A 24,015-nucleotide genomic window follows, 5' to 3' on the forward strand; every position below is an offset into this window, starting at 1 on the left:
TAAAAATTTTAACTTGACACAAAAATTAAAAACCTAAAATATTATTTCCCACCCCCAAACTTATTGCACACTTTGTCCTGAAGGTGTGGAAGATAACATAACAAAAAAATTGGCAAAAATACTAAAGCCTAAAATAAAACAGAAAGCTGCTACCCAAAAGAAAGAAAAGACTAAAGAAAACTAAAAGGAAAACTAGAAAACAATAAAAGAAAAAGAAAAAAAAAACACACACACCCGGGGATCGAACGCAAGAAGATGTGGGATAGAAGGTTGTGATCCGCGCACATGCATGCACACGCGTGTATAGCTGTCAGATGGAAGCCTGGCAATTACTGCTGGATTGCAAAGAAAGAACAGAAAGAGCAGCCCACTTGGTTGCACTCAGAGCAACTCCACCGTGGTGGATTGCTCGGGGGACAGCCCAGAGAAAAGGGTCCGAGGCTCTATGGATCGGCTCTAGCGTGAAGAAGCCTGAGTGGAGGTGGAGGCCCGAGCTCCGGGTTTGTGAAAAATTGTCAACCTGAGAGCCCGAGTGGATATGATGCCAGGCCTAACGTCAGGCCTTTTTTTATTTTTTTTCTGTCAGGCACGTGCACCCCACTCGCCTGTGGGGGCGCGTCGCCGACACAATTTCAGAAAAATCAGCCACTTTTTCAGATTCAAAAGTTACTGTTGGGAAGCCACGTGGCTTCCCACGGTCCGTTCGATCTCAACGACTCTTTAACTTGGACCGTTCGATCTCAACGGTAAAATAAATAAAAAATTCTTATTTAATATCTACCGTTCGATCTGAGATCAACGATCGATATTAATATACTTTATAAATAAATAAATAAAAGAAAAAATAGTTTTAAAATTAAGAAAGTTTACCGTTGTGACACGTGGCACAATCTGGAGTGTTGGAATTCAAATTTTTTTTATATCCAACGGCAGAGATTAATTAGTTGAATAACAATTTTTAAAAAATTGTAAAAAAATTGTAAAAATTCGAAAAAAAATCTGAAATTTTTTTAAAAAAATTGTTTTTACTTTTCTATAAATACCTTCTCATTATCATCTACCTTACACCACAATTTCATATTTTCTCAACTACTTTCAATCACATTCCTTTCTTTCTCTCAAAGTTTCAATCCATCTTTTTTCAACAAAATGACTATTGATGCAAGTACGAATTGGTCGCTTCTTGAAGATGTTGCGTTGTGTACTAGCTGGGTTGAAGTTACTCATAGTTCGCTTACGGGTAATGAGATGCAGTTACGAGAAATATGGAGTCTTATTCATACAAATTATCTTGAGAAAATTGGTGGGAAAAGAACCAAAGAATCGATGTCTAGTCGTTGGAAATTACTTAGCCAATCGTTTAGTACGTGGAGAGACACCTTGGCACAAGCTAGTAGTAATATTTGAAGTGGGGAAAATTACTCGGATCAGGTAACAATATATTATTTATTTGTTTGTACTATACCCAAATTTACATTATAATTATTTGTTTGTTTTATTTATTTGTTACCTGCTTACATTATAATTATTTGTTTGTATTATTTATTTGTTACCTATTTTCATTATAATTATTTCTTCTCCCGCATTGTGTAGGAACTTCAAGTACAAGCTTGGTACGGTGCCAAAACCAAAAGCAAAAATAAATCATTCAACCGGTGGGAATATTGGAATATTGTCAAAGATTGTCCTAAATTTAGAGTTGTGCCTATCGGTCCAGAAGTTTTCATAAACAACACCCCTCTACACTCTACACCCGATCATGTCTCGCATGTTCATGAAGATGATGCAGAAGAAGTGCCCGAAACGCCCCTCCCTGAACAAGCGTCGGGTTCGACCCGTTATCCAATTAGGCCTCAAGGTAAGAAGGCTTCAAAGAGAAAAGAGAGTGCTTCCAAGAATGATTATGCAAAGTTCATGGAAGAACTTACTCGCCAAGGTGAATTGACTTTGGCGAGGGAAATGTCGAAATATAAGGCTGATAAGGCTAGAGAGGACGCAAAAGCTGTAGCTATTGAGAGAGAATTTCAGGTTAATGAGAGAGAAAGAGAGCTACTTAGGCAAGAAAGGGAACATGTTAGAGAAGAAAGACGGGCTCAACGAGATCGTGAGATTATGAACATGCCTTTAGAAGGGAAGTCTCTAAATTCTAAATTTTTTTGGAAGTCAGAGAAAGTGGACGTGGTGCAAAGGAGGCGTGCAAGAGAAGCAAGAGCAAGCCAAGATGGTCCTAGCACCACAAGAGAAGATCATCCCAGCACCACAAATTGGTTAAGTGATGATGAATAGCGTAGTTTTTGTAATTGGAGCCCATAATTTTCCAATCACTTTGGGTTGTAATTTATTATTTATTGAATATAGTACTTTATGTTGTTTCCAATTTATTGAATATTTATTCAAATGAATTTGGTAAGTTATTTATACTAAGAGAATATTTATTCAAATGATAAAAACACACCAAATAAAATTACATAAGCATACCGAATAATAAAAAACTCACTAAAGCTGAACTAAAAAAAATTACATAAACATACCAAATAATAAAACACACCAAATAAAATTACATAAACATACCAAATTCAAAAAAGCACACTAAATGAACTTAATTATCTTCAGCTTGTTTCAATGCCCACTGGTGCTCTATCAAGTCAATTTGCCGGGCATTATGCATGTCTGTCATTTGAAATGCAGTATATCGTTGAATGAGCCTTTCATTGTAACGTCCATCCCTTTGTAATGGCTCATGTTGCACGGGCTCACCGGTGGCGTCTTGAGCACAATATATACAATTAACTACTCAAAATTATGTTTATGTGCTGGATCTGCAACAATCACCCCTAAACTTGCCTCTGTGAAGGACTTCATGCTGACTGCTTGAAATTTCCAGCATAGTGTAGAAGTGGTTGATGTTAATGTAGACTTGCTGCTGGGTGCATGATTCCAGTATAGGATGTCTTTATTTTCCATGTACGCAACCTGCAACTAACCACTTGGCGTTAAGAGAAAATAAAATAAAATAAAATCAACTAGGTTAATAAAGGAAACAATATATTTATTATTATTTTTTTGTTGTTGTTGTTGTTGTTTTTTTTTTTTTTTTTTTTTTGATTGAAAAACTTAGGTATGTAAATGCATCTAGTAATTGAAAATAAGAACGAAAAATGAAATTAGGAAAGAGTGTAGAAAAATTGGGTTGCCTCCCAATAAGTGCTTTATGGTTGTGGCTAGACGTCGCCGAAGTCTGGTGGCTAGATAACTGGTTCTTGCAGAGTCAAAGACTTGCTTGCACCAAATTTCCCAATGCATGGTTTAAGTTAACGTTTGGTAACCTTAAATGGGAAAGCTTTGCTCTCAACCTTGATGTCCACATTACCATTCTGAAAAACTTTAGCAACTAGAAAAGGACCTTTCCATCGAGACTCTTGTTTCCCTGGAGATGTTTTGAAATAGGAACTGAACAACCACACTTTTTTACCAAGCTGTATTTTCGCACAACTTGGACTGCCTTACAACTTTTTATGCTTGCCCTTGACATTTGGATGTTTTTGGTCCATCTGGTTGCTCGGATCTATTTTTGATTTTTGCACTTCAAACAACTGAACTTTGTGCTGCTTTACTCTCACACTCATGAATCACATTTTGAGTCTTTATGGACAGATTGTCAGTTGATAATCTGGTCATAAATTTGGCACGAGGCAAACTATCTAATGCATCAACATGCATGCATTCTTGCTTATCACTTGGATGTGGGGTATTTTCAAACCTAAAAACAATCGTTTTATCTTCAACCCGAAATGTTAGAGTTCCGGCTTCAATATCAATTAGAGTCCGGGCTGTTGCCAGGAATAGACGGCCCAATGTGATGGGTGTTGTCAAATCCTCACCCATGTCCAACACCATAAAATTAGCTGGTAAATATAGATTGTCAACCTTAACACTAACATCTTCAATGACTCCTTTAGGATAGGTAATTGAACGGTCAACCAATTGAATAATGTTGTAGGTTGGCTTTTGCTCTCCTTCACCTAAACGTTTAAAAACAGAATAAGGTATTAAGTTTACACTAGCACCTAAGTCAATTAAAGCATTACTAAAATCACAATTTCCAATGGTGCAAAAGATAGTAAAACTCCCTGGATCTTTCTTCTTTGGAGGCAATTTATGCAATAAGACCGCACTGCACTGTTCCGTTAGAGTCACTTTTTGGGAATCCAGAAGCTTCTTTTTCTTTATACAAACATCTTTCAAAAACTTGGCATAAGATGGAATGTTCTTGATTGCATCAATTAATGGTAGATTAATCTGAACTTTAGCCAAAGTCTTCATAACATCTGTCAACTGTTGATTTTTAGCTTTAAGCCTTAACCTTTCGGGATAAGGCATTGGAGGCACATAAACACGTTCTGCAGTTTTTGTGGTAGCTTCTATAGTATTTTCGGATCTTTCTTGTGGCTGCCTAGAATTTGCAAAATTGCAAAATCTGCAAAAATATTAGATTTTGCAAAATTTCCCGAATCTATTTATGGTTGTGGTGCTGCTCGCGAATTTCCAGCGCAGTTTTCATGTCTGTTATCATAACTTTTGCCAGACTGTAAAGTCCATATAGTGTTGCATTCTTCTTGTCCTCTTGGATTAGGTATTGTTTGACTAGAAAATGGACCCGGTGCTCTTTCTGAAACCTGCAATGCAATCTACCCAATTTGTTGTTCCATATTTTTCATTGTTGCATGCATATTTTGGATTTCTTGATTGGTCTGTTCAAGTCTTGCATTTGTAGTAGTTGCTAATTTTTCAATTGAAATCTCCCAAGTAGCCTTAGGTGCAGTAGGTTGTTGTACCTATTGTTGAAATTGTGGCTTTGCATGCTGATCTCTATCCCACTTCAAATTAGGATGATCTCTCCAATTAGGGTTGTAAAAATTTGAATATGGGTCATTTCAGGGACGCTAAAAATTATTAAATGCATTAACTTGCTCTACTATAAACTCCGGATAAGCATCTTTATGTGGACAACTCAAAAAATCATGTGTTGTCATGTTACAAATGATGCAGGCAGTTAGTAAAGGCTGTTGTGCAGCAACCTGTGAACCTGGAATTCTTTGTAATAACATGTCAAATTTTGCATCAAATCTTTCAAGCTTTTTCTCCATTTTTTCAATTTGTGCTGATACATATGGAGAACCATTAGACATCTCAAAAATTGACCTAGATTGTGGCTGCTCAACTGCCCATTGCTGTGTATCTGTTGCCATTTTTTCAAATAACAAACAAGCTTCTTGTGCATTTTTATCCTTGTACGAACCTCCACATGAAGCATTGACAAGAGTTTTTGTAGTCATATTTAGTCTTCTGAAAAATATATGCATTTGATCAGTACTATGAATACCAGAATGTGGACATTTTCTAATCAACTCTTTGTACCATTCCCACACCTCATGAAACTCTTCATTTGGTTTTTGGGCAAAAGATAGAATCTAAGTTCTCATGTCAAGAGTCTTTGAAGCTGGATAATAATTGCTTAAGAATTTTTCAGTGAGTTGGTTCCAAGTGCTAATGCTTCCAGATGGAAGTGTGAGGAGCCATCTCCTTGCTTGATCTTTTAATGTGTAAGGAAATAATCGAAGCTTAATAGATTCGGATGAAAATCCTCTCACCAAAATATTCTTACATCCCATTAAAAATTCTACGATGTGCATGTTAGGATCGTTGGTTGAGAACCCATGAAATGTAGGTAGAATATTCAACATGTGCTGCTTTATTTCAAATGTAGACCCTTCCTCCACTTTCGAATAAGTAATGCAACTTGGTATGTTAGTAGCATGAGCTGTTAATGAATCCCCTAAAGGTTGACCAGCCTCTGGAATAACAAATGCCATTGTTTCCTTACTATGCAGATCCTTAAAAAATAAAGACCGTAGAAAAGTCCCCTGCAAAGAAGGAACCCACTGCAAATTTTTCTCCCTGCGTCTCCTCCTTAAAATCTGCTCAAGTTCTGGATCACAATGAAACAATATTTGCACTGCTCACCGTGTACTCACAATGCACAGATTGCAATCTGCATTGCTGTAATCTGCAAAAGAACAATAAAATTTTGAAATTAATTTTTTTTTATTTTTTATTTTTTTTAATATATACAGCAATAATTAATGCAGAATCTGATTAGAGTGAATTATTTTAAATAATCCCCAGCAGCAGCGCCAATTTCTTGATAGAGATTTTATCACACATGCAAACGGGTTAAAAACTTCTATATAACTTGCAAGAATGACAAGGTTGTTATATAAATGGTTCTAGCAAGGTCGTTATCCACAGGAATTATTAAATAATTCGAAACAAACCAAATTCCAATTAATTACTGTAAAGCAGAAAGTTGAGATGTGACATCCCACATCACCCAGGGGGTGATCCTTATATGTATATTCTCATCCCTACCTGGCACGAGACCTTTTGGGAGCTCATTGGCTTCGGGTTCAGTAGGAACTTCGAAGTTAAGTGAGAAGGGGGCTAGAGTAATCCCATGATGGGTGACCCACTAGGAAGTTGCTTGTGATTCCCAAAAACAAAAACCGTGAGGGAATGGTAAGCCCAAAGCGAACAATATCGTGCTACAGTGGTGGAGCGGGCCTGGAAAATGATCCGCCCCGGGCCGGGATGTGACATGAGATGAATGGTTTTATAACCTACTTAAATTAAAACGAATTTAATTAATAAAAATAAACTAATCTGCAATATTAAAGATGAAGGGGAAAGAAAACTGTTTTGGAAAAAATCAAATTAAGAGAGCACTAGGGTTCCACCATCACCTAGCAATCTTATGTATTTTTACCAATTACTTATGATCTACACATGCCACTTTGAAGGTTAGGTTTCCCTAATTTATATTCTACTTGGAACCTTCAACATAGAACGTATATCTAACACGCAACCCGTCCGGACATTCGGATCAAATCTGAACATGAAAGACTCATTATGCTTTATGAAAACCCTTTGAACAACCATGCAACCCTTAAGACGTGGCGTTCATCTTAAGTGAAATTACAATTATTAATTACAGGAAGTCAGCGTCAATTTTAGGGAACCTTCTGACCAAAACTGCATCAAATTACTTTTCTAAGATCCTAATGGTGATCAGGCATTAAGACAATTAGATAGTTTTAATCACGGTGATTAGTAATTCAAAGTGCACATGCAAATAATCATAAGCAATTGAATAAAAATTACATATCCATGCTAAGGCTCAAGGCTTCGCCTTAGCAAAAGGAATTAGTTACGGATATTCATAATTGAAATCATAGAAAATATTATTAAGAATAAAAGGAATGAAAACTAGAAAATCTCCAAGAACCCTTGCAATTACTCTCTGTCTCCAAAGTAGCATAAAATAAAACGTCTCCCAAAACTAGAACCGGTGAAAGCTTTTTAATATCTCCCTAAAGCCAACGCACAAACCCTAACAGCCAAGTATTTTATTTCCACTAAGAAACTAAATAATAATAAAATAAAATAGAAAATAAAGTCCTAATTAAACTAGGAGAATCTGCCAAGTACTTGTCCAGCCATGTTTTAGCTTCAAATCTCCTCCAAATCTTGCCCATGATAGCTTGTTTTGACGATCAGGACGTTCTGAACACATCTTCAGAAGGCCACAAACCCATCCGAGGTCATCTTGGGCTCCAAAAACGCAAGTTAAGCCCAAAACATCACTATTCCAGCACTACGCATTGCTCATTTATTTTATTGTCAGAAAATCATCGCTTGGTATCCTCTAATTGGAATTACTCCAAAATTCGTCCATTTGACCATGTTTTGCTCCAGAAGAAGTCGAAAGTCCTATATTAGAAATACAATTCAAAGTATCAAAATTCTTCTAAAATATTAACCAAAGTATACTAAAAATAGGGTAAAATATATAATATGAAATTGACTCATGAAAAGGGTTATAACTGCTGTTCTTAGTTTGAGATGACATATATAAGTTGTATTCCAGATGTAGCTAATAATTTGAATGCTCTTTTCCCCAGCAAAATTTATCCAGAAGGATATGCATCTCTTCTTTCCGAACATCCCTCTGGGGTATATTTGATTTGGTTGGGCTAGATTATCAACGCGTGGCGTCTTCAAAATGGTCATGAGTATCGGTTGCCTTTGCAAGCACTTTAGTTGTTTTCTTACATGTAGTTTGAAATGCAGGAGCCATGGCTGCTTCACGACTTCGATGAGGATTTTTATGGGGAAGAACTGCGTCGTAATATAGTCGGCTGCATACCTCAATTTGTCGTCCCTGTCCTGTCATCGATCTCTTTCTAATATTTGGGTGTGAAATGAAACAGGACACTTTCTCAGCTCTTGGGAGCTTGATGGAAAATGTTGATAAGGTTGTTAGTAGTCATAAGCCGTCCTACCTACAAAGTACAAGCCGTCCTATAAGCCGTCCTACCTACAAAGTATAAGCCGTCCTATAAGCCGTCCTACCCACAAAGTATAAGCCGTCCTATAAGCCGTCCTACCTACAAAGTATAAGCCGTCCTACCTACACACTTGTATCCCTTAATTTAGGGTGATTTGATCTTGATACTTTAAGTCATGTATATAAATCCTTGTAACCTTGTAGAGAAAGATAATGAGAATCCAAAAGTTTACATGGTATCAAAGCCTCTGATCCTCCTTCTTTTTTTATGGCTTCCGCAACTTCATCTTCCACCTTTTCAATCCCCAATATCTCTACCCTTGTTTCCGTTAAGCTTTCTGAAACCAACTATCTTCCTTGGGAAAGTCAGGTTAAGCCTTTTTTGATTGGCCAAAATCTTTGGCGTTTTGTTGATGGAACTCACCCCTGTCCTCCTCTCTTTATCACCACCCATGCGCCTACTGCCTCCCCCACTGCTTCTGTTGATTCTGATGTTACTTCTACGGTGGTTCCTCCTGTGGTCACTACGACTCCTAATCCCGATTACCTTGTGTGGTACCAGACTGATCAGACACTTGTGAGCCTGCTACGTGCTACGCTTACTGAGCCCGTTCTTTCCTTGACTGTTGGGCTGTCCACTTCTCGTGAGATATGGGAGCATCTTCGTCAGAATTTTTCTCAACAATCCCTTGCCAATTCTACCCATAATCGGTTTCAGTTGCTTTCTCTTCAGAAAGGGAACCAAACAATTGCAGAATACTTGGGTCTGGCCAAGCATTTGGCAGATCAATTGGCCTCCATTGGTCAACCTGTTCAGAATGATGATTTGGTTACGTATGTGCTTAACGGCTTGGGGCCTGAATATGAAATGCTTGTCTTGGCCCTGACCAATTTTCCACCCCTGCCATCCTTTAATGATCTGCGTACCCGTCTCCTAGTCTTTGAGTCCAAGCACGCCATGAAACATGTTGCTGCATCATCCCATTCTGCTTTCTATTCTGCCCGTTATACGGTTGGTGGTTCGTCTAATGGACGCAGTGGTCATTCTTCTTCTCGCCCCAATGGTGCTTCTGGTGGCAATCGGTTTCCCCGTACCCCTAGTGGTGGCCGATCGAATCAACATGGAGGTGTTGGGCGATATGGTCAACGTGGTGCTGTACAACAACGCCTTGGTATTCTTGGACCTGCTCCTGTCAATCGTGGTCCTCAGTGTTGGGCCTGCAACCAATTTGGCCACATTGCTGCATTGTGTCCTCAAGCTACTCGTTCAAATGATGATATCTCTCGTGCCTTTGCTGGTATGCATCTTACTTCTCCCTCTGATCCAACATGGTATCCCGATACTGGGGCTACTCATCATATGACGAGTGATGCTCGAACAATGACTTCGGCTACTGGGTATGGTTCTCATGACAAGGTGGTTGTTGGTAGTGGTGAGGCCCTCCCTATTGCGCACACTGGTAATATTTCATTTGAGTCTGGGTCGTTTATTTTTCGATTATCCCAAGTTTTACATGTTCCCGAAATTAAAAAGAATTTATTATCGGTTGCTAAGTTTACACGTGATAATCTTGTTAGTTTAACGTTCTTTCCTTGGGGTTTTGTCATCCGTGATTTAAAAACCGGTGTTGTTCTTTTTCAGGGCCCATGTGAGGATGGCCTCTATCCCATTAAGCTTGGTCTTGCCTCTAGGAATTGGTCAGCTCCCAAACGTGCTTTTGTTTCCGTTTTAGCGTCGTCATCACTTTGGCATCGTCGTCTTGGGCATCCATCTCGTCAAGTTCTTAGTGTATTAGCCTCTAGTGATGTATTAGGCTCGTCTTTTTTAGTTTCAAATAAAAATTTTTGTAATCATTGTGCGTTGGCTAAATCCCATCGTCTGTCATTTCATTCTTCTGAACATTATGCTAAGTCTCCTTTTGAATTAATTCATTCTGATGTTTGGATGTCTCCTATTTTGTCAGTCTCCGGTTTTCGTTATTATGTCTTGTTTACCGATGACTACACACGGTATACATGGATTTATCCCATGCGTAATAAGTCAGAGGTTTTTACTCACTTTAATACTTTTCTCACTCTTATTTATAATCAATTTTCGACCATGGTTAAAATCTTCCAAAGTGATGGGGGTAAGGAGTATGATAATTTATCTTTTCGGACCTTGTGTGCGCAAAAAGGGATTCACCACAGATTTTCTTGTCCGCATACCCCGCAGCAAAACGGCCTTGCTGAACGCAAACACCGTCATATTTCTGAAATGGGACGCACATTGTTACTTGCTGCCAATCTTCCTCCTACATTTTGGGCTGAGGCACTTTGCACTGCTGTTTATGTTTTGAATCGGTTACCCTCTCATGTTCTTAAGTGGGCCTCTCCATTCCAAATGCTATTTGGACGGTCTCCAGATTATATGGCTTTCCGAACTTTTGGTTGTGCTTGCTTTCCGTATCTTGGTGATTATATGACTAATAAACTACGACCTAGATCTTTGGCTTGTGTTTTTCTTGGCTACAGTGACCAATACAAGGGTTATCGATGTCTTCACCCTCCGACTGGCCGAGTATATCTCTCTCGTCATGTTATTTTTAATGAGGACTCCTATCCTTATGGTGCTCTTGCTGCTTCTTCCACGATGCCACCATCAGACTTTGCATTTGTGCCAATTATTCATGCACCTTACTCGCTGCCCTCTGAGACGCAAATTCTGCCTACACTGCCATCTACTAGTTCTCTGCAACCACCTGTTGCTCCTCTCTCTGCAGCAACTGCTTCAGATTCTGGTACTGGACATGGTGTTGTGCCTCCCTCTGGTCCTGGCGTCACAGCTCCACCTGCATCTGGTAGCTTACTCCCGTCAGCTAGCGAGCCATCTCAAGCTATTGTTACTGCCCCAGTTCCATATATTGGACCTCAAACTCGCTCCAAATCGGGTATCTTTAAACCCAAAGCTTGGTCTTACTTTGCATCGCGCCATCCCATTCCTCACGCCTTCATTGCTTTGGTTGGGGAAGATTCTGAACCTACATGTTACAGCCAAGCATCTAGGTCCCCTGAATGGAGACAGGCGATGTCAGATGAATTCAATGCTTTATTACAACAACGTACGTGGTCTTTGGTTCCTCCGGTTCCTCGTGCCAACATCGTCGGTTGTAAATGGGTGTTTAAGTTGAAACAGAATTCGGATGGCTCGATTGAACGTCATAAGGCGCGTCTTGTCGCCAAGGGGTTTCACCAACAAGCCGGTGTTGATTATTCAGAAACTTTTAGTCCCGTGGTTAAACCTACGACGATTCGCACAGTTTTGAGTTTAGCAGTGCACTTTGGGTGGCCTCTTCATCAACTTGATGTGAAGAATGCTTTTCTTCATGGCTCTCTTATAGAGGAGGTTTATATGCAGCAGCCACCAGGTTTCGTTGATCCCACTCGCCCTAATTATGTGTGTAAATTGCACAAGGCACTCTATGGTCTTAAACAAGCACCACGTGCTTGGTTTCAACACCTCAGTGCTTTCCTTGTCCATTCTGGCTTTGTTCAAAGTAGGGCGGATAGCTCCATGTTCACTTTTCATCAGGGTTCTACAATTTTGATTTTTCTTCTCTATGTTGATGACATAGTATTGACGGGTAATGCTTCTTCTCTACTTCAAACCTTTATTGCAGTTTTGGGTAAGGAGTTTGAACTTAAAGACCTTGGGCGTTTACAGTATTTCTTGGGTGTCGAAGTCTCCCATCTATCTTCTGGCCTCCGGTTGACACAAAACAAATATACTCTTGATATTTTGAAACGTAGTAATATGCTTGAGTGTAAACCATGCCCTACTCCAGTTGCTGCCAAGACTTCTTTATCTGCTACCTCAGGTTCACCTCTTCCAGATGCATCCCTTTATAGACAAATTGTGGGCTCACTTCAGTATCTCACGTTAACGCGTCCTGACATCTCCTTTGCGGTGCAAACTGTTGCTCAATTTATGGGACGTCCTACCACTGACCATATGGATGCTGTTAAACGTATCTTGCGATATCTTAAAGGGACTTTGGGCATGGGAATTACGTTCACACCCTCTGCTCAACCATTTCAGCTTGCTGCCTATTCGGATGCGGATTGGGCGGGGTGTCCAGACACCCGCCGTTCTACAACTGGTTTTTGTGTTTACTTGGGGAATAATTTAATTTCTTGGTGTGCCAAGAAGCAACGGACAGTGTCTCGCTCTAGTGCTGAAGCGGAGTATAGGGCTCTTGCCTTTGCTTGTGCCGATACCATTTGGATCCTCAGTTTACTACATGAACTACGGGTGCCTGTTCGTCTTCCTGTTTCGATGCATTGTGACAACTTAAGTGCAACGTACATGGCTGCTAACCCCGTGTTTCATGCTCGCACTAAGCATATTGCCCTTGACTATCATTTCGTTCGTGAACGAGTTGCTTCTGGTACTCATCGAGTTCAGTTTCTGCCTTCCACATTGCAGCTTGCAGATGTCTTTACGAAGGGGCTGTCTACGGCGCGTTTTCGATCTCTGTGTTCAAACTTTGTCTCCTCCCCGGAGTCAAGTTTGCGGGGGGATGTTGATAAGGTTGTTAGTAGTCATAAGCCGTCCTACCTACAAAGTACAAGCCGTCCTATAAGCCGTCCTACCTACAAAGTATAAGCCGTCCTATAAGCCGTCCTACCCACAAAGTATAAGCCGTCCTATAAGCCGTCCTACCTACAAAGTATAAGCCGTCCTACCTACACACTTGTATCCCTTAATTTAGGGTGATTTGATCTTGATACTTTAAGTCATGTATATAAATCCTTGTAACCTTGTAGAGAAAGATAATGAGAATCCAAAAGTTTACAGAAAAGATTCACCAGGACAGACGAATTGCTGAGTAAGCTGTGATCTGGCATTGTTCTCAAAATACAAGGACGATCCATAGCTCAAAAGCTGTAGGTAAGGATGCTTTTGAAGCGCGCTTTCTATACATGATTGGCTAAAACAATAATTGAAATTGTACAATATGAGTATTCCTTGCTGCTCTGCGAAAAGGACTCTAGTCCTATTCTGGCTGGGACGACTGTGTAATTGTACGTATTCCCTATGTTGTCGGTGCTAAATTAATATTCAAAAAGAAAAATGTTAAGGATTGAAAAACTACATAATTAAGCTACCTACATCTTCATGGGCACTGCCACGGACGCTCGACCGACATGAAAAAACTTGGAAATGTAGGGACTTAACTCTTGTTGCGCTGCGTGTTGATTCAGTGAGGTTGGAGCCAGTGCAGCGTGATCCAAACCAACTCTTACAATCTGACTGGCAATCCGTAGTTATGGAATGTCCTGATTGTTCCGTCACATCCAGCAGTTACAATGACGAGTCCCCATGGTTCCGATTCAGCGGTGCGATTGAGTGCTTTATTTTGCTGCTGCTGCTGACGATGATGAACTTGACGTTGCTGGTGATGTTGACCATTTTCATCTCGTATGACCGGTAAATCCCATAAAGGCAGAGGAAGTTTCTCTTCGGGCCAAGTTGCAGAGTCGCCCCTGCACGGACCATTTAAGAAAAACCAATTTCCAAGAGAAAAACATTGCGAATCTCTGCTTCCCGGAGCAGCCTCCAGATGGCCTTGTGTTTCCAAGCTCCTTTGTTCTCTTCTCATGCCTGGCCAAGGTACCGCGACAGACACACCTTCGCATAAGAAATGCTCACAGGATTGAACAGATTTTGTTTGTTTGGATGATGATGAGACACAATGCTCGTCATAGTCCCACAAATAAACACGCGAGTCCTCTCCAACTGAAATTATATGTTTCCCGCTCGATGTAAAAGAAGCTGACGTCTGACTTCCCGACTTTGCAAGACCTGTTACATTCAGAAAGATATAGTTATTCAATGAATGCTTTCATTAACCGCGAACAAACACTATGTACTAGTAAGATGAAAATTTGAGCATATGCTGCAAGTGAACGGGGTATCATATCATCTACCCAAATCAAGATATGGTAAGCATCCACACCTTTGTATTTCCTTATAAGTTCTACTCCGTCAAATATACGGACTTTCGAGTCTTCTGATGTTATCATAACTCTCTGCGACTTTTCCTGGCAAAACTGGGGAGAAAATAAATCCTAATGTTAATGAATGAATCAGAAACATAACATCTTATACAAGCGTGGTGGAAAAGAAAATTTTGAAAGAGCTTTGAGTGCAAAACCTTGATGCCAGTGATTTGGTTGCCGGAGGTTTTCTTCCTACCATGAATACGCATTCGCACAACCAGCTGAAGATAGTCCCCTGTCCAACCACAAAATCGGTTTAACAACTCCCCAGGTGAGGAAAATGCAAACACTTGAATATCAACACGAAGACAACATACGACTTTTATGTACCTGATACTTCATAGAAGTGGCAAGTGCCTGTAACAGAACCAACCACGAAACCCTACTTGCGCAGCAGAAAACCATATGGTTAGCATCATAGAGGAGAGAACTCTCAAGTTCATAATTTTAGTAGCAGTGTAATAAAATCATGGCTAATAAGAATCATACTTTTCCATCTGGTTGATAACATATAGCAGTTATAACATCTCGAACATCAGCCCAGTCAGCAACTCGGTTATCAGAGAGTCCCCAAACTCGAACTTTCCCATCTATCGATCCACTTATGAAATAATTGTCGTTGACAGGATTGAACTGAATGCACGTCACTGGTACCATTTAAACATTTGAACAATTACATTTCAGATTATCATATCATATACAAATTTGAGGGAAAATAAAATCAGAATTAGGATATTTATTTTTATCCTTACCATAGTCATTGTGATCGAAAACATTTAGGCAGTGACCGAAACTAACATCCCACAGACGAACAGTTTTATCCATGGACGAAGAAAGAAGATACTGCAATGAGCATATATATAAATTTACATCAGTCACAAGCTACAAAGTTGTAAAGATGACTATATATCAGTCAGTCAACGAAATAGGAAACGTTACGATATACTCACATTTGAATTCGACCAAGCCAGGTCTAATACATCACTGGAATGGCCATGAAACTCTTGCAGCGGTGACTCCTGAATTCGAAAACCCTTTTCAGGAAAGATCACACGATAACCAGACTTCATTTTCTTAAGTTTGCTATCAAAGTTCCCTTGAGGTGTTAAGTAGGTACAAGAAGCATCTGCTAATGTAACACGCCAGATGCACACAATCCCATCTTCACCACCAGTTGCGACATACTGGCCATCGGGACTAAACTTCATCACCCCAATGAACCCCCTGTGCGCATGAATTTCTTGCCCACTGCATAGTGCAGTGAACTCCATGCACTTCTTACCATTCTGCTTGACCTTCATCCTATTTTGTTTCGGTATTTCAGTATCTGGTTTCGATACCTTTGACATAACTTTACCTCCTCTTCTCTTCCTCTTGTTTATAAACTGTTTCCACCAAACTTTCGTCTTCTTTTCACCCTCCTGTGAATTCCGATATTCTTTTTCTGGAGCCTCAGCTTCTCTCCGAGCAGAACCCGTAGCAGAAGGTGAAGCAATATGAACAGCATCGTGGGTCCAGGCCAAATTTGAGCTACCTTGTATGTTACTATCCAATGTATTATACATAAAGTTTGCTTGATGACGGCTAGAAGGCGAAATGCAAGAGCTTGGGGAAGCTCTACTACATTCCGAAACTCTTTCCGATCCCATATCCACAGAAGCAAACTTTGTAGAATCAAACTCAACTAAATCCATTTTTCGCAGAAAACTCTCCCGTCTCTCCTTAACACTTGGTGGCTCATACATCCAAATTTTGTACTCCTCACTTGCTACGAGTGATCGTGCAGGTGACAAGTCCTCCGAGTCGAAGAACACATCATTTTCTTCGTCATAAGATTGATCAGAGCTCAGCATGTCTGTCACTTGAGGCCCTCCAGACCTCCTTCACTCCAAGTTGCAGGCAACCTTCTTTAGCAAATAATAATACGCAGCAAAGTCCCCAATTCACGGACCGAGTTTTTCTCGTTAACTATGCAGACAGGATGAAGCATCCACATTCCAAAGCAAAGCAATTCAACTGAATAATATTAAACACAAGCATGGATAAGTACGAGGAACCGAACTTACCGACTCCAAAATAGCAAACAAAATATCAACACTAAATTTAAATTAATTACTTTGGCTAATTCTTTATAGTTACTGTTATAATAATATTAGTGGACTTGAATACACCCAAAACTAAATTAATAAAATAAAATAGAAAGACGGAAATAACCAAAAGCCCTGAACTGACAGAGTTAGAATACCAAAGAACATATGATAACTATTTCGTTCTCAGTTTGTAATTTTCGTCGTTTGGTAATGAAAGCAAAATTTTTAACTAAAAGCCAATATTGAAAACTCGTGAATTGTTCCTTTTTAGTTTAGAAAAAAACACAGCTGATTTTTACACACTATGTTTAGCTTCTTACATGCCCTTTTATTTTCAGTGTTAATCAAACAAAATTATTGACCAAGACTTAACGAGAAAAAAAAAAAAAAACTGGTTTGGTATTGTTGTGCTTTGAAAAAATTAGTTTAATCAAACAAAACACAGTGGTTGGTTTGGTATTGCTGTGCTTTGAAAAAAAACTGTTTATGTTGTACTGTGAGAATAAGCTCATTTTTGTTGTTTCACCCAAAACTGTGAAAATAAGTTTTTAAGTTTTTACCAAACCCTTTTTTAAGCTCAGTTTTTTTCTATACCCACTTTTTATAAAAGCACATCAGTACCAAACTAATATTAAGAAACTATAAAATGTATGCGATTATCATTTTTTTGTCAAAAAAACCAAAAAGCAAAAACTGAATGCTAAAAACGACGTACTAAATTACTAATAGTTTATTGAGATACAGAATGACGGTCAGAACTTAAAAAAAGGCGTAACAATAGTATTAGTATAGTATAATAATTACTATAGTATTACCTCCTCCAGCTCCAATGGTGTGTTTGAATGCAATGCAAGCAAAGCAAGATGAATTGAGATATTGTTGAATATGACCGACCCTCCTGTAATTGTGGAGTCTCTGCGGCAAACATTTCAACAACTCAGCTAACACTGCTTTATTTGTATTCAACCCAATACTCTGAACTCAGACACTCAAACTGCAAATAGAAAATTTCGGAGGAAGGAAAGGAAACAGCTGCAAATTCTCACTCCCTTAGTTACCAGATGTTTGAATTTTGAGGCCTCCAGATCCCAACTCTTTTAAAACTCGCAACCAAGCTCTCCCAATATTTTTTTTTATCTTGTTTGCGCTTCTGTGGGCTGCAGCCACTCTACTGCTCCTTTCTATTACTTTTACCAGTGGCTGTGCTGCTGCTCTCTCCTTTTTCTTTCTGCTTTTTTTACACCCAGCAATTTCTGCAATTAATTGCAGAATTTTTTGGTTTAAAATTCAGAAACCCCAGAAATCAATTTTAAAAATTTAACTGTAAATTTTCACATTTATATAGATAGAGACGCCACATAAAAACCCAGTTAAGTAATATAAATTAAATTAAAAACCCAATTAAGCACGATGAATTAAATTCAAAATCCAAGCTTTTGATTTTTTGAGTACTCATTCTTATGGTCCTAATAGTGTAGTATTTGTGTTTATTTGTTTAAGTTCCAAAGGGTGTCAAACGTACACTCGTTTGTTTCCATAAATGTCGAAAACAGTCCAAATACACTTCATAAAGAAAAACTGTGTACTTTTGACATGCAATAAGCTATTGATCTTTTGAGTACTCATTCTTATAGTCCTAGTAACGTATTATATGTATTTATTTTTTTAAATTTCAAAAAATGTCAAACGCATGCTCGTTTATTTCCATGAATACCTAAAATAATACAAATACATTTTAAATAAAAAAAAACTTTGTACTTTTAGTCATAAAATAAAGAACAAAGAGTTTAATTTGAGTATGAAATAAAGAGAAACAACAAACCAAAATGTGTCAGCGTAGAGTATATACTCTTTAATACCAATGATCCTATAAGAAAAAAAGGGAAAACTAATTAAAAGAAATTGAAAATTTTGAATTTTAACGATAAAGATAAAATTGTTGTAGGCCTATTTGATTGAACGATCTAGGGTTTAGAGAGAGAGGGGAGCCGGCCACAATAAGAGAGAAGAGAGATTGATTTAATTGTGAGGTGTGTTTGATTTACCCCATTGTGCCTTTATTTATAGTAGTAGGATAGGTAAAAACCTTGCCCTTTAAGATTACAACATTTAATAGGTAATCTAGTCCTAATAGGAATATAAGATACTTTCCCATATCTCCTAGGATTTACACAATCACATTCTTATTCTAAATATGATTGCAACACTCCCCCTTGAGTGTGTAAATACTCAACAAACCATCGCATCAGATCTTCAGCAGATAAGGTAGAATAGTTGATGAAGTCATCGGCACAATGGGTGATCGTGAGTCTCAAGTTTAAGTGAAGTATGCATTTGTAGTAAAACTCACAAAACCTCGCTATGGTAAAACCCACGGCATGGGGAAAACCCATAGACTAAGAAGAAAAGTGAGAAGTATGCATAATGTCTTTAAGCAAACGTCAAATTGGACGAAGGTAGAGAACTCAACGGAATATGATCATCCCAGAATGGGTGCCTCATTAAAACCTCGTTAGGTAGCAAAAACCTAGTGGGAAAGTTGCTCCTAATCGTAGGAAAAAGAGTACATTAAGATCATGTGAGTATGCTTCTAGATACTCCCCCTGAGTTAGACATAACTTCTAAATAAGAGAACTACAAGCGATTCAACTCAGATAATTTACGCATACCGATTCCTTAGACAAGCTTGGTAGACTTGGGCAACGACTTGGTGAAGAGATCGGTCAGGTTGTCTTGGGAACGGATTTGCTTAACTTCAATGTTCTGATGCTGCTGCTGCTGGTGTGAGTAAAAGAACTTCGGCGCTATGTGCTTGGTGTTGTCTCCCTTGATGTATCCCTTCTTCAACTGCTCGATACATGCTGCATTGTCTTCAAAGATCGTCGTAAGAAGGTCAACGACTGATATAAGACCACTAGTGCTTCGAATGTGTCCCATAACTTCTCTTAGCCAAAAGCACTCACGCGATGCTTCATGTAGGGCGAGAATCTCAGCATGGTTAGATGAAGTTGCAACTAGCGTTTGCTTGGTAGATCTTCAAGATATAGCGGTGTCTTCAACGGTAAAGACATAACCCATTTGAGAACGTGCTCTATGTGGGTCAGACAGATATCCAGCATCTACGTAACCAACAAGGCTAGAATCAATCCGAGTACCATAGGGGAAGGCAACATTTGGAGATTCGCGGGTATAGAACACACCCAAATCCATTGTACCTTTGAGGTAGCGGAAAATGTCTTTAACACCATTCCAGTGCCTATGTGTGGGCACATTGCTGTATCTTGCCAATAGATTCATAGCGAATGAGATGTCAGGTCTAATGCACTGAGCCAAGTACAATAAAGCCCCAATTGCACTTAGGTAAAGAACTTCGGGTTCCAAAATCTCTTCCTCATCCTCCTTTGGATGGAAGGGATCTCGTTAAGCATCTAGAGTTCGAACGATCATGGGTGTACTCGAAGGCTTCGCTTTATCCTTACTAAAATGTCGCAATACCTTTTGGGTGTAGTTCGATTGATGTACTAGGATTCCATCCGAACAATGTCGATCTCCAGGTCGAGGCAATATTGAGTTTTCCCAAGATCCTTCATCTCAAATTTCAATTTCAAGTGTGCAGCAATTTCCTTAAGCTTTGCGGGAGTCCCAATGAGATTCATGTCATCGACATAAACTGCAACGATTGCAAATTCAGAATGTGACTTCTTTATGAACACGCATGGGCATAGTTCGTTGTTCACATAACCCTGACTTGTCAAATATTCACTCAGACGGTTATACCACATCTACTCGGATTGTTTCAATCCATAGAGTGACATCCTCAATCTAATTGAGAGGGTGTTCCGTGGTCTAGAGCTATTTGAGCCAGTCAATGGAAGTCATTCTCAAACTTTCATGTATATTTCCGTATCTAGATCCCTATAGAGATATGCGGTTACCACGTCTATAAGCTCCATATTTAGTTTTTCAGAAACTACCAAACTGATTAGGTAGCGGAACGTTATAACGTTCATTACGAGGGAATACGTTTCCTTGTAATCAATCACAGGGCGTTGAGAGAAGCCTTGCGCTACGAAGCGTGCTTTATATTGCACTATTTCATTCTTCTCATTACGCTTCCTCACGAAAACCCACATGTAGCCAATAGGCTTCACGCGTGGTGGTGTAGGAACAATAGGTCTAAATACCTTATGTTTCGTGAGCGAATCGAGTTCTACCTCGATTGCTTGTTTCCAGTTTGACCTATTGGTTATACATTGACATTCATCGACGAAACGTGGTTCAATGTCATCGCTAAGCATGATGTCAGTAGCTACTAAGTATGAGAATGCATCGTCGATGATCATCTCATTCCTATTCCAAACCTCATCCAATACTATGTAGTGGACCGAAATCTCACGATTCTTCAGAGGCTGGCATGTTTCATCTGAAGCATCACCGTAATTTAGAATAACCTCATGCGTTGGAACGGATGAGTGAGCAATGGTCGGATTCAAACTAAGGTTACTAGTTGGTGCCATTTTCCTCTTCTGGGGTTGTGAATCCTTTGAACCAAGGGGTCTACCACACTTCAGGGTCGGACCAGGTGATTGGCTTGCCGCCAATGTACCTTGCCACGTGGAAGGTGCAGCCTCCCCACCTTAGGGGACGGTCCGGCCTTCTCAGACGGGTTGTTGATGTACGTGGGGTACATCTATCCTTACACATGTGTTTGCAGTGGGTATATGTGATCTTGTCACCTTTGCTAGATCATTAAAAGCATCCCGCATGCTTTGAGCATTGCTATGAAGATCTCTAATTCATCGTACCTCAGTTTCAGACAGGGCAGTACGAGGATCTAAATGAGACATAGTGGGAGCATACCACGACAATTAGTGGAGTTATACAGGAACGTTAGCATGCTTATCTCCCCCTAACGATGGGAAGACTGTCTCATCAAAGTGACAATTCGCAAAACGTGCGGTAAAGAGATCTCCTGTCAAGGGTTCTAAGTATCGAACAATTGATAGCGAATCATAACCGACATAGATTCCCATTTTTCTCTAAGGACCCATTTTGGTACGTAATGGCGGCGCTATTAGCATATAAATGGCGCACCCAAACACCAGTAAATGCGAGACGTCAGGCTTGTAGCCAGTGACCAATTGTAACGGTGAATGTGGTTGGGTAGCGATGGGCCTCAGGCAGACCAACATAGCTGCGTGCAATATTGCATAGCCCCAGGCAGTTACCGGCAATGGTTCTCATAACCAAAGTCCGAGCTATCAATTGAAGGTGCTTTATGAAAGCTTCTACCAAGGCGTTTTGGGTGTGAACATGGGGCATAGGATGTTCCACATCAATCCCTACTGACATGCAATAATCGTCAAAAGTTTGTGGCGTAAACTCTCTAGCATTATCCAGTCAAATCGACTTGATCGAATAATCAAGGTGGTGAGCCCTTAGCTTAATGATTTGAGCTAGGAGTTTAGCAAATGCGGTGTTGCGTGTGGACAACAAGCAAACATGTGACCATCGTGTCGATGCATCAGCCAACACCATAAAGTATCTAAATGGTCTGTAAGTTGGTTGGATAATTCCACAAATGTCCCCTTGAATCTTCTGAAGAAATTTAGGGGGGTCGTGAATAATTTTTGTATATGAGGGTTGAGTATTCAACTTCCCTAAAGAACACGCTTTGCATGGCGGGAGTCCAACATAGGGATATAACTTATGCTTGTGTAAAGATTTGAGGATACGATGCATCATGTCACATCCAGGATGTCCCAAACGGTCAAGCCAAAGTAACAAAATGTCCTGGAACTCAGGCATAAGGCCGTCCACACTGTGGGATTCTATGCTGCGAATGGTTGTGATGTACAACCTACTCGGCAAACGTTCCAACTTCTCGTGAATATGCTTCTGGCCATATTCATATGAAGTGATACAAAGAAATTCAGAACCATGATCAATGGTTTCAAGATGATATTGATTATCTCGAATATCTCTAAAACTCAGCAACGTTCTTCCGGAATGTGGAGAATAGAGTGCCTCCTTAATGGTCAGAATTGTACCATTGCACAACATGATATGTACATTTCCGTATCTTTCAATCAGGTTGGATGAGCTTGAGAGAGTTGTCAAATGAGCTTTCTTGGGTATGAAGTTAGTAAAATAATGTTTTTTTCACTCAAGATGGTGTGCGTGGTTGCACTATCTGCCAGACAACTAACTTCCCCAGTAGACATACCTAGAAATAAATTGATTGAATTGGTCACATGCATAGATATAAGTCCATTCATTCAATTAAGCAATTTGAGAGAATAATATCCATTCAAATAACAATCCATAATTCAAAACAAACCAAAACCAAACAAAGTATTCTAAATACTTAGGAAAATTGTTCAAAATTAAACCATAAACCTAGCAAAATAAGGGGGTAGGGCTGGCCACTCCTAGTGGGTTTGGCCACTAAGGGTAAACACCCTAAAAAACATGTCTAATTTATTCATCCATAGGCGTTGACGCCTCCTGAAAATCTGATATCTCCATTGATGTAGTTGCATCTTCCGGATGATCCACATATGCAACGTTAGACTCACGACGAGAATGATACTTGACAATAGCCTCAGGGAAAGCTCGGCATATGCGTGAACAATGATCATTTGATCCACAGTGATAACACATGTCCAGTTCAGTAGAAACGGGTTGAACGGGAGTTTTGCCCTTGTTCTTGAAGTTTGGGGCTTTAGGGACGAGTGGTGGACGCTACTTGGTCACATTTCTTCCCTTAGGTGCGGCACTCTGTTGACCTTGGGCCCATGGTTGGACTTGTCGCCCATTGCCACGGCCATGACGATTGTTTCGTCGTTGATGGCTACTATAATAGGTTGCATGGGCTTCAGGTGTAGTGTTCGAGCCAGTGGGTCGAGCTTGATGATTCTTCATCAAAAGCTAGTTCTTCTTTTTAGTGAGAAGTAAAACAGAGATCAAATATGAAAACTTGGTGAATTTCTGTGCCCCATATTGTTGTCGCAGGACAATATTGGTGGCATGGAAGGCTGAATAGGTCTTCTCCAGGAGATCTGATTCGGTTAGTTCCACTTTGTAAAATTTCAACAAAGAACGGATTCTACAAACTTTAGAGTTGTATTCATTCATGGACTTAAAGTCCTGGAAGCGAAGATGTTGCCAGTCGTGTCTTGCTTCAGGCAAGTATATGTCTTTCTGGTGATCGAAACGATCAACTAGAGCAAGCCAGCGCGTGCGTGGGTCCTCCTCAGCGAAATACTTAGTCTGGAATGCATCATGAATGTGTCTTTCAATGAAGATCATTGTAGTAGCTTTCTGAGCTTCGTCAACATGTTTGTCGGCGATAGGTGCCTCGATGGTTGCTCTAATGCTCTTTGCAGTTAAATGGAGCTTCATATCTTGAACCCACTTTAGATAGTTTCTTCTAGAGACTTCTAGAGCGGAGAAATCGAGCTTGTTCAAGTTTGACAT

At 39.7% G+C, this 24,015-nt stretch overlaps 1 protein-coding gene and 3 pseudogenes across 1 annotated transcript; 1 reads left to right on the forward strand and 3 right to left on the reverse strand.

The window, feature by feature from the left end:
* Positions 1-3,585: 3,585 nt before the first annotated feature.
* LOC148699307 (uncharacterized) lies at positions 3,586-6,066 on the reverse strand (annotated as a pseudogene).
* Positions 5,382-5,486, forward strand: LOC137721615 (small nucleolar RNA R71; annotated as a pseudogene).
* A 7,620-nt stretch (positions 6,067-13,686) lies between the features above and the next one.
* Positions 13,687-16,299, reverse strand: LOC137719916 (putative WD repeat-containing protein C3H5.08c). Its single transcript, XM_088684378.1, has 7 exons — positions 15,397-16,299; positions 15,199-15,289; positions 14,936-15,093; positions 14,777-14,828; positions 14,602-14,681; positions 14,404-14,497; positions 13,687-14,249 (listed from the first exon to the last, which is right to left on the reverse strand). The coding sequence occupies exons 1-7, from the start codon at positions 16,297-16,299 to the stop codon at positions 13,687-13,689; spliced, it is 1,941 nt and encodes a 646-aa protein (XP_088540504.1).
* A 6,981-nt stretch (positions 16,300-23,280) lies between these two features.
* Positions 23,281-24,015, reverse strand: LOC148699308 (uncharacterized; annotated as a pseudogene).

The sequence above is a fragment of the Pyrus communis genome, chromosome 1, assembly GCF_041283825.1.
Source record: "Pyrus communis isolate YQ-2024b chromosome 1, ASM4128382v1, whole genome shotgun sequence".
NCBI lineage: Eukaryota > Viridiplantae > Streptophyta > Magnoliopsida > Rosales > Rosaceae > Pyrus > Pyrus communis.

Coding starts and splice junctions, on each gene's coding strand:
- LOC137719916 (XM_088684378.1), bottom strand. CDS start 16,299: ATGCTGAGCTCTGATCAATCTTATGACGAAGAAAATGATGTGTTCTTC. Junction 15,290..15,396: donor TGGCTTGGTCGAATTCAAAT/GTGAGTATATCG, acceptor TGCTCATTGCAG/TATCTTCTTTCTTCGTCCAT. Junction 14,829..14,935: donor GTTATCAACCAGATGGAAAA/GTATGATTCTTA, acceptor CTGCGCAAGTAG/GGTTTCGTGGTTGGTTCTGT.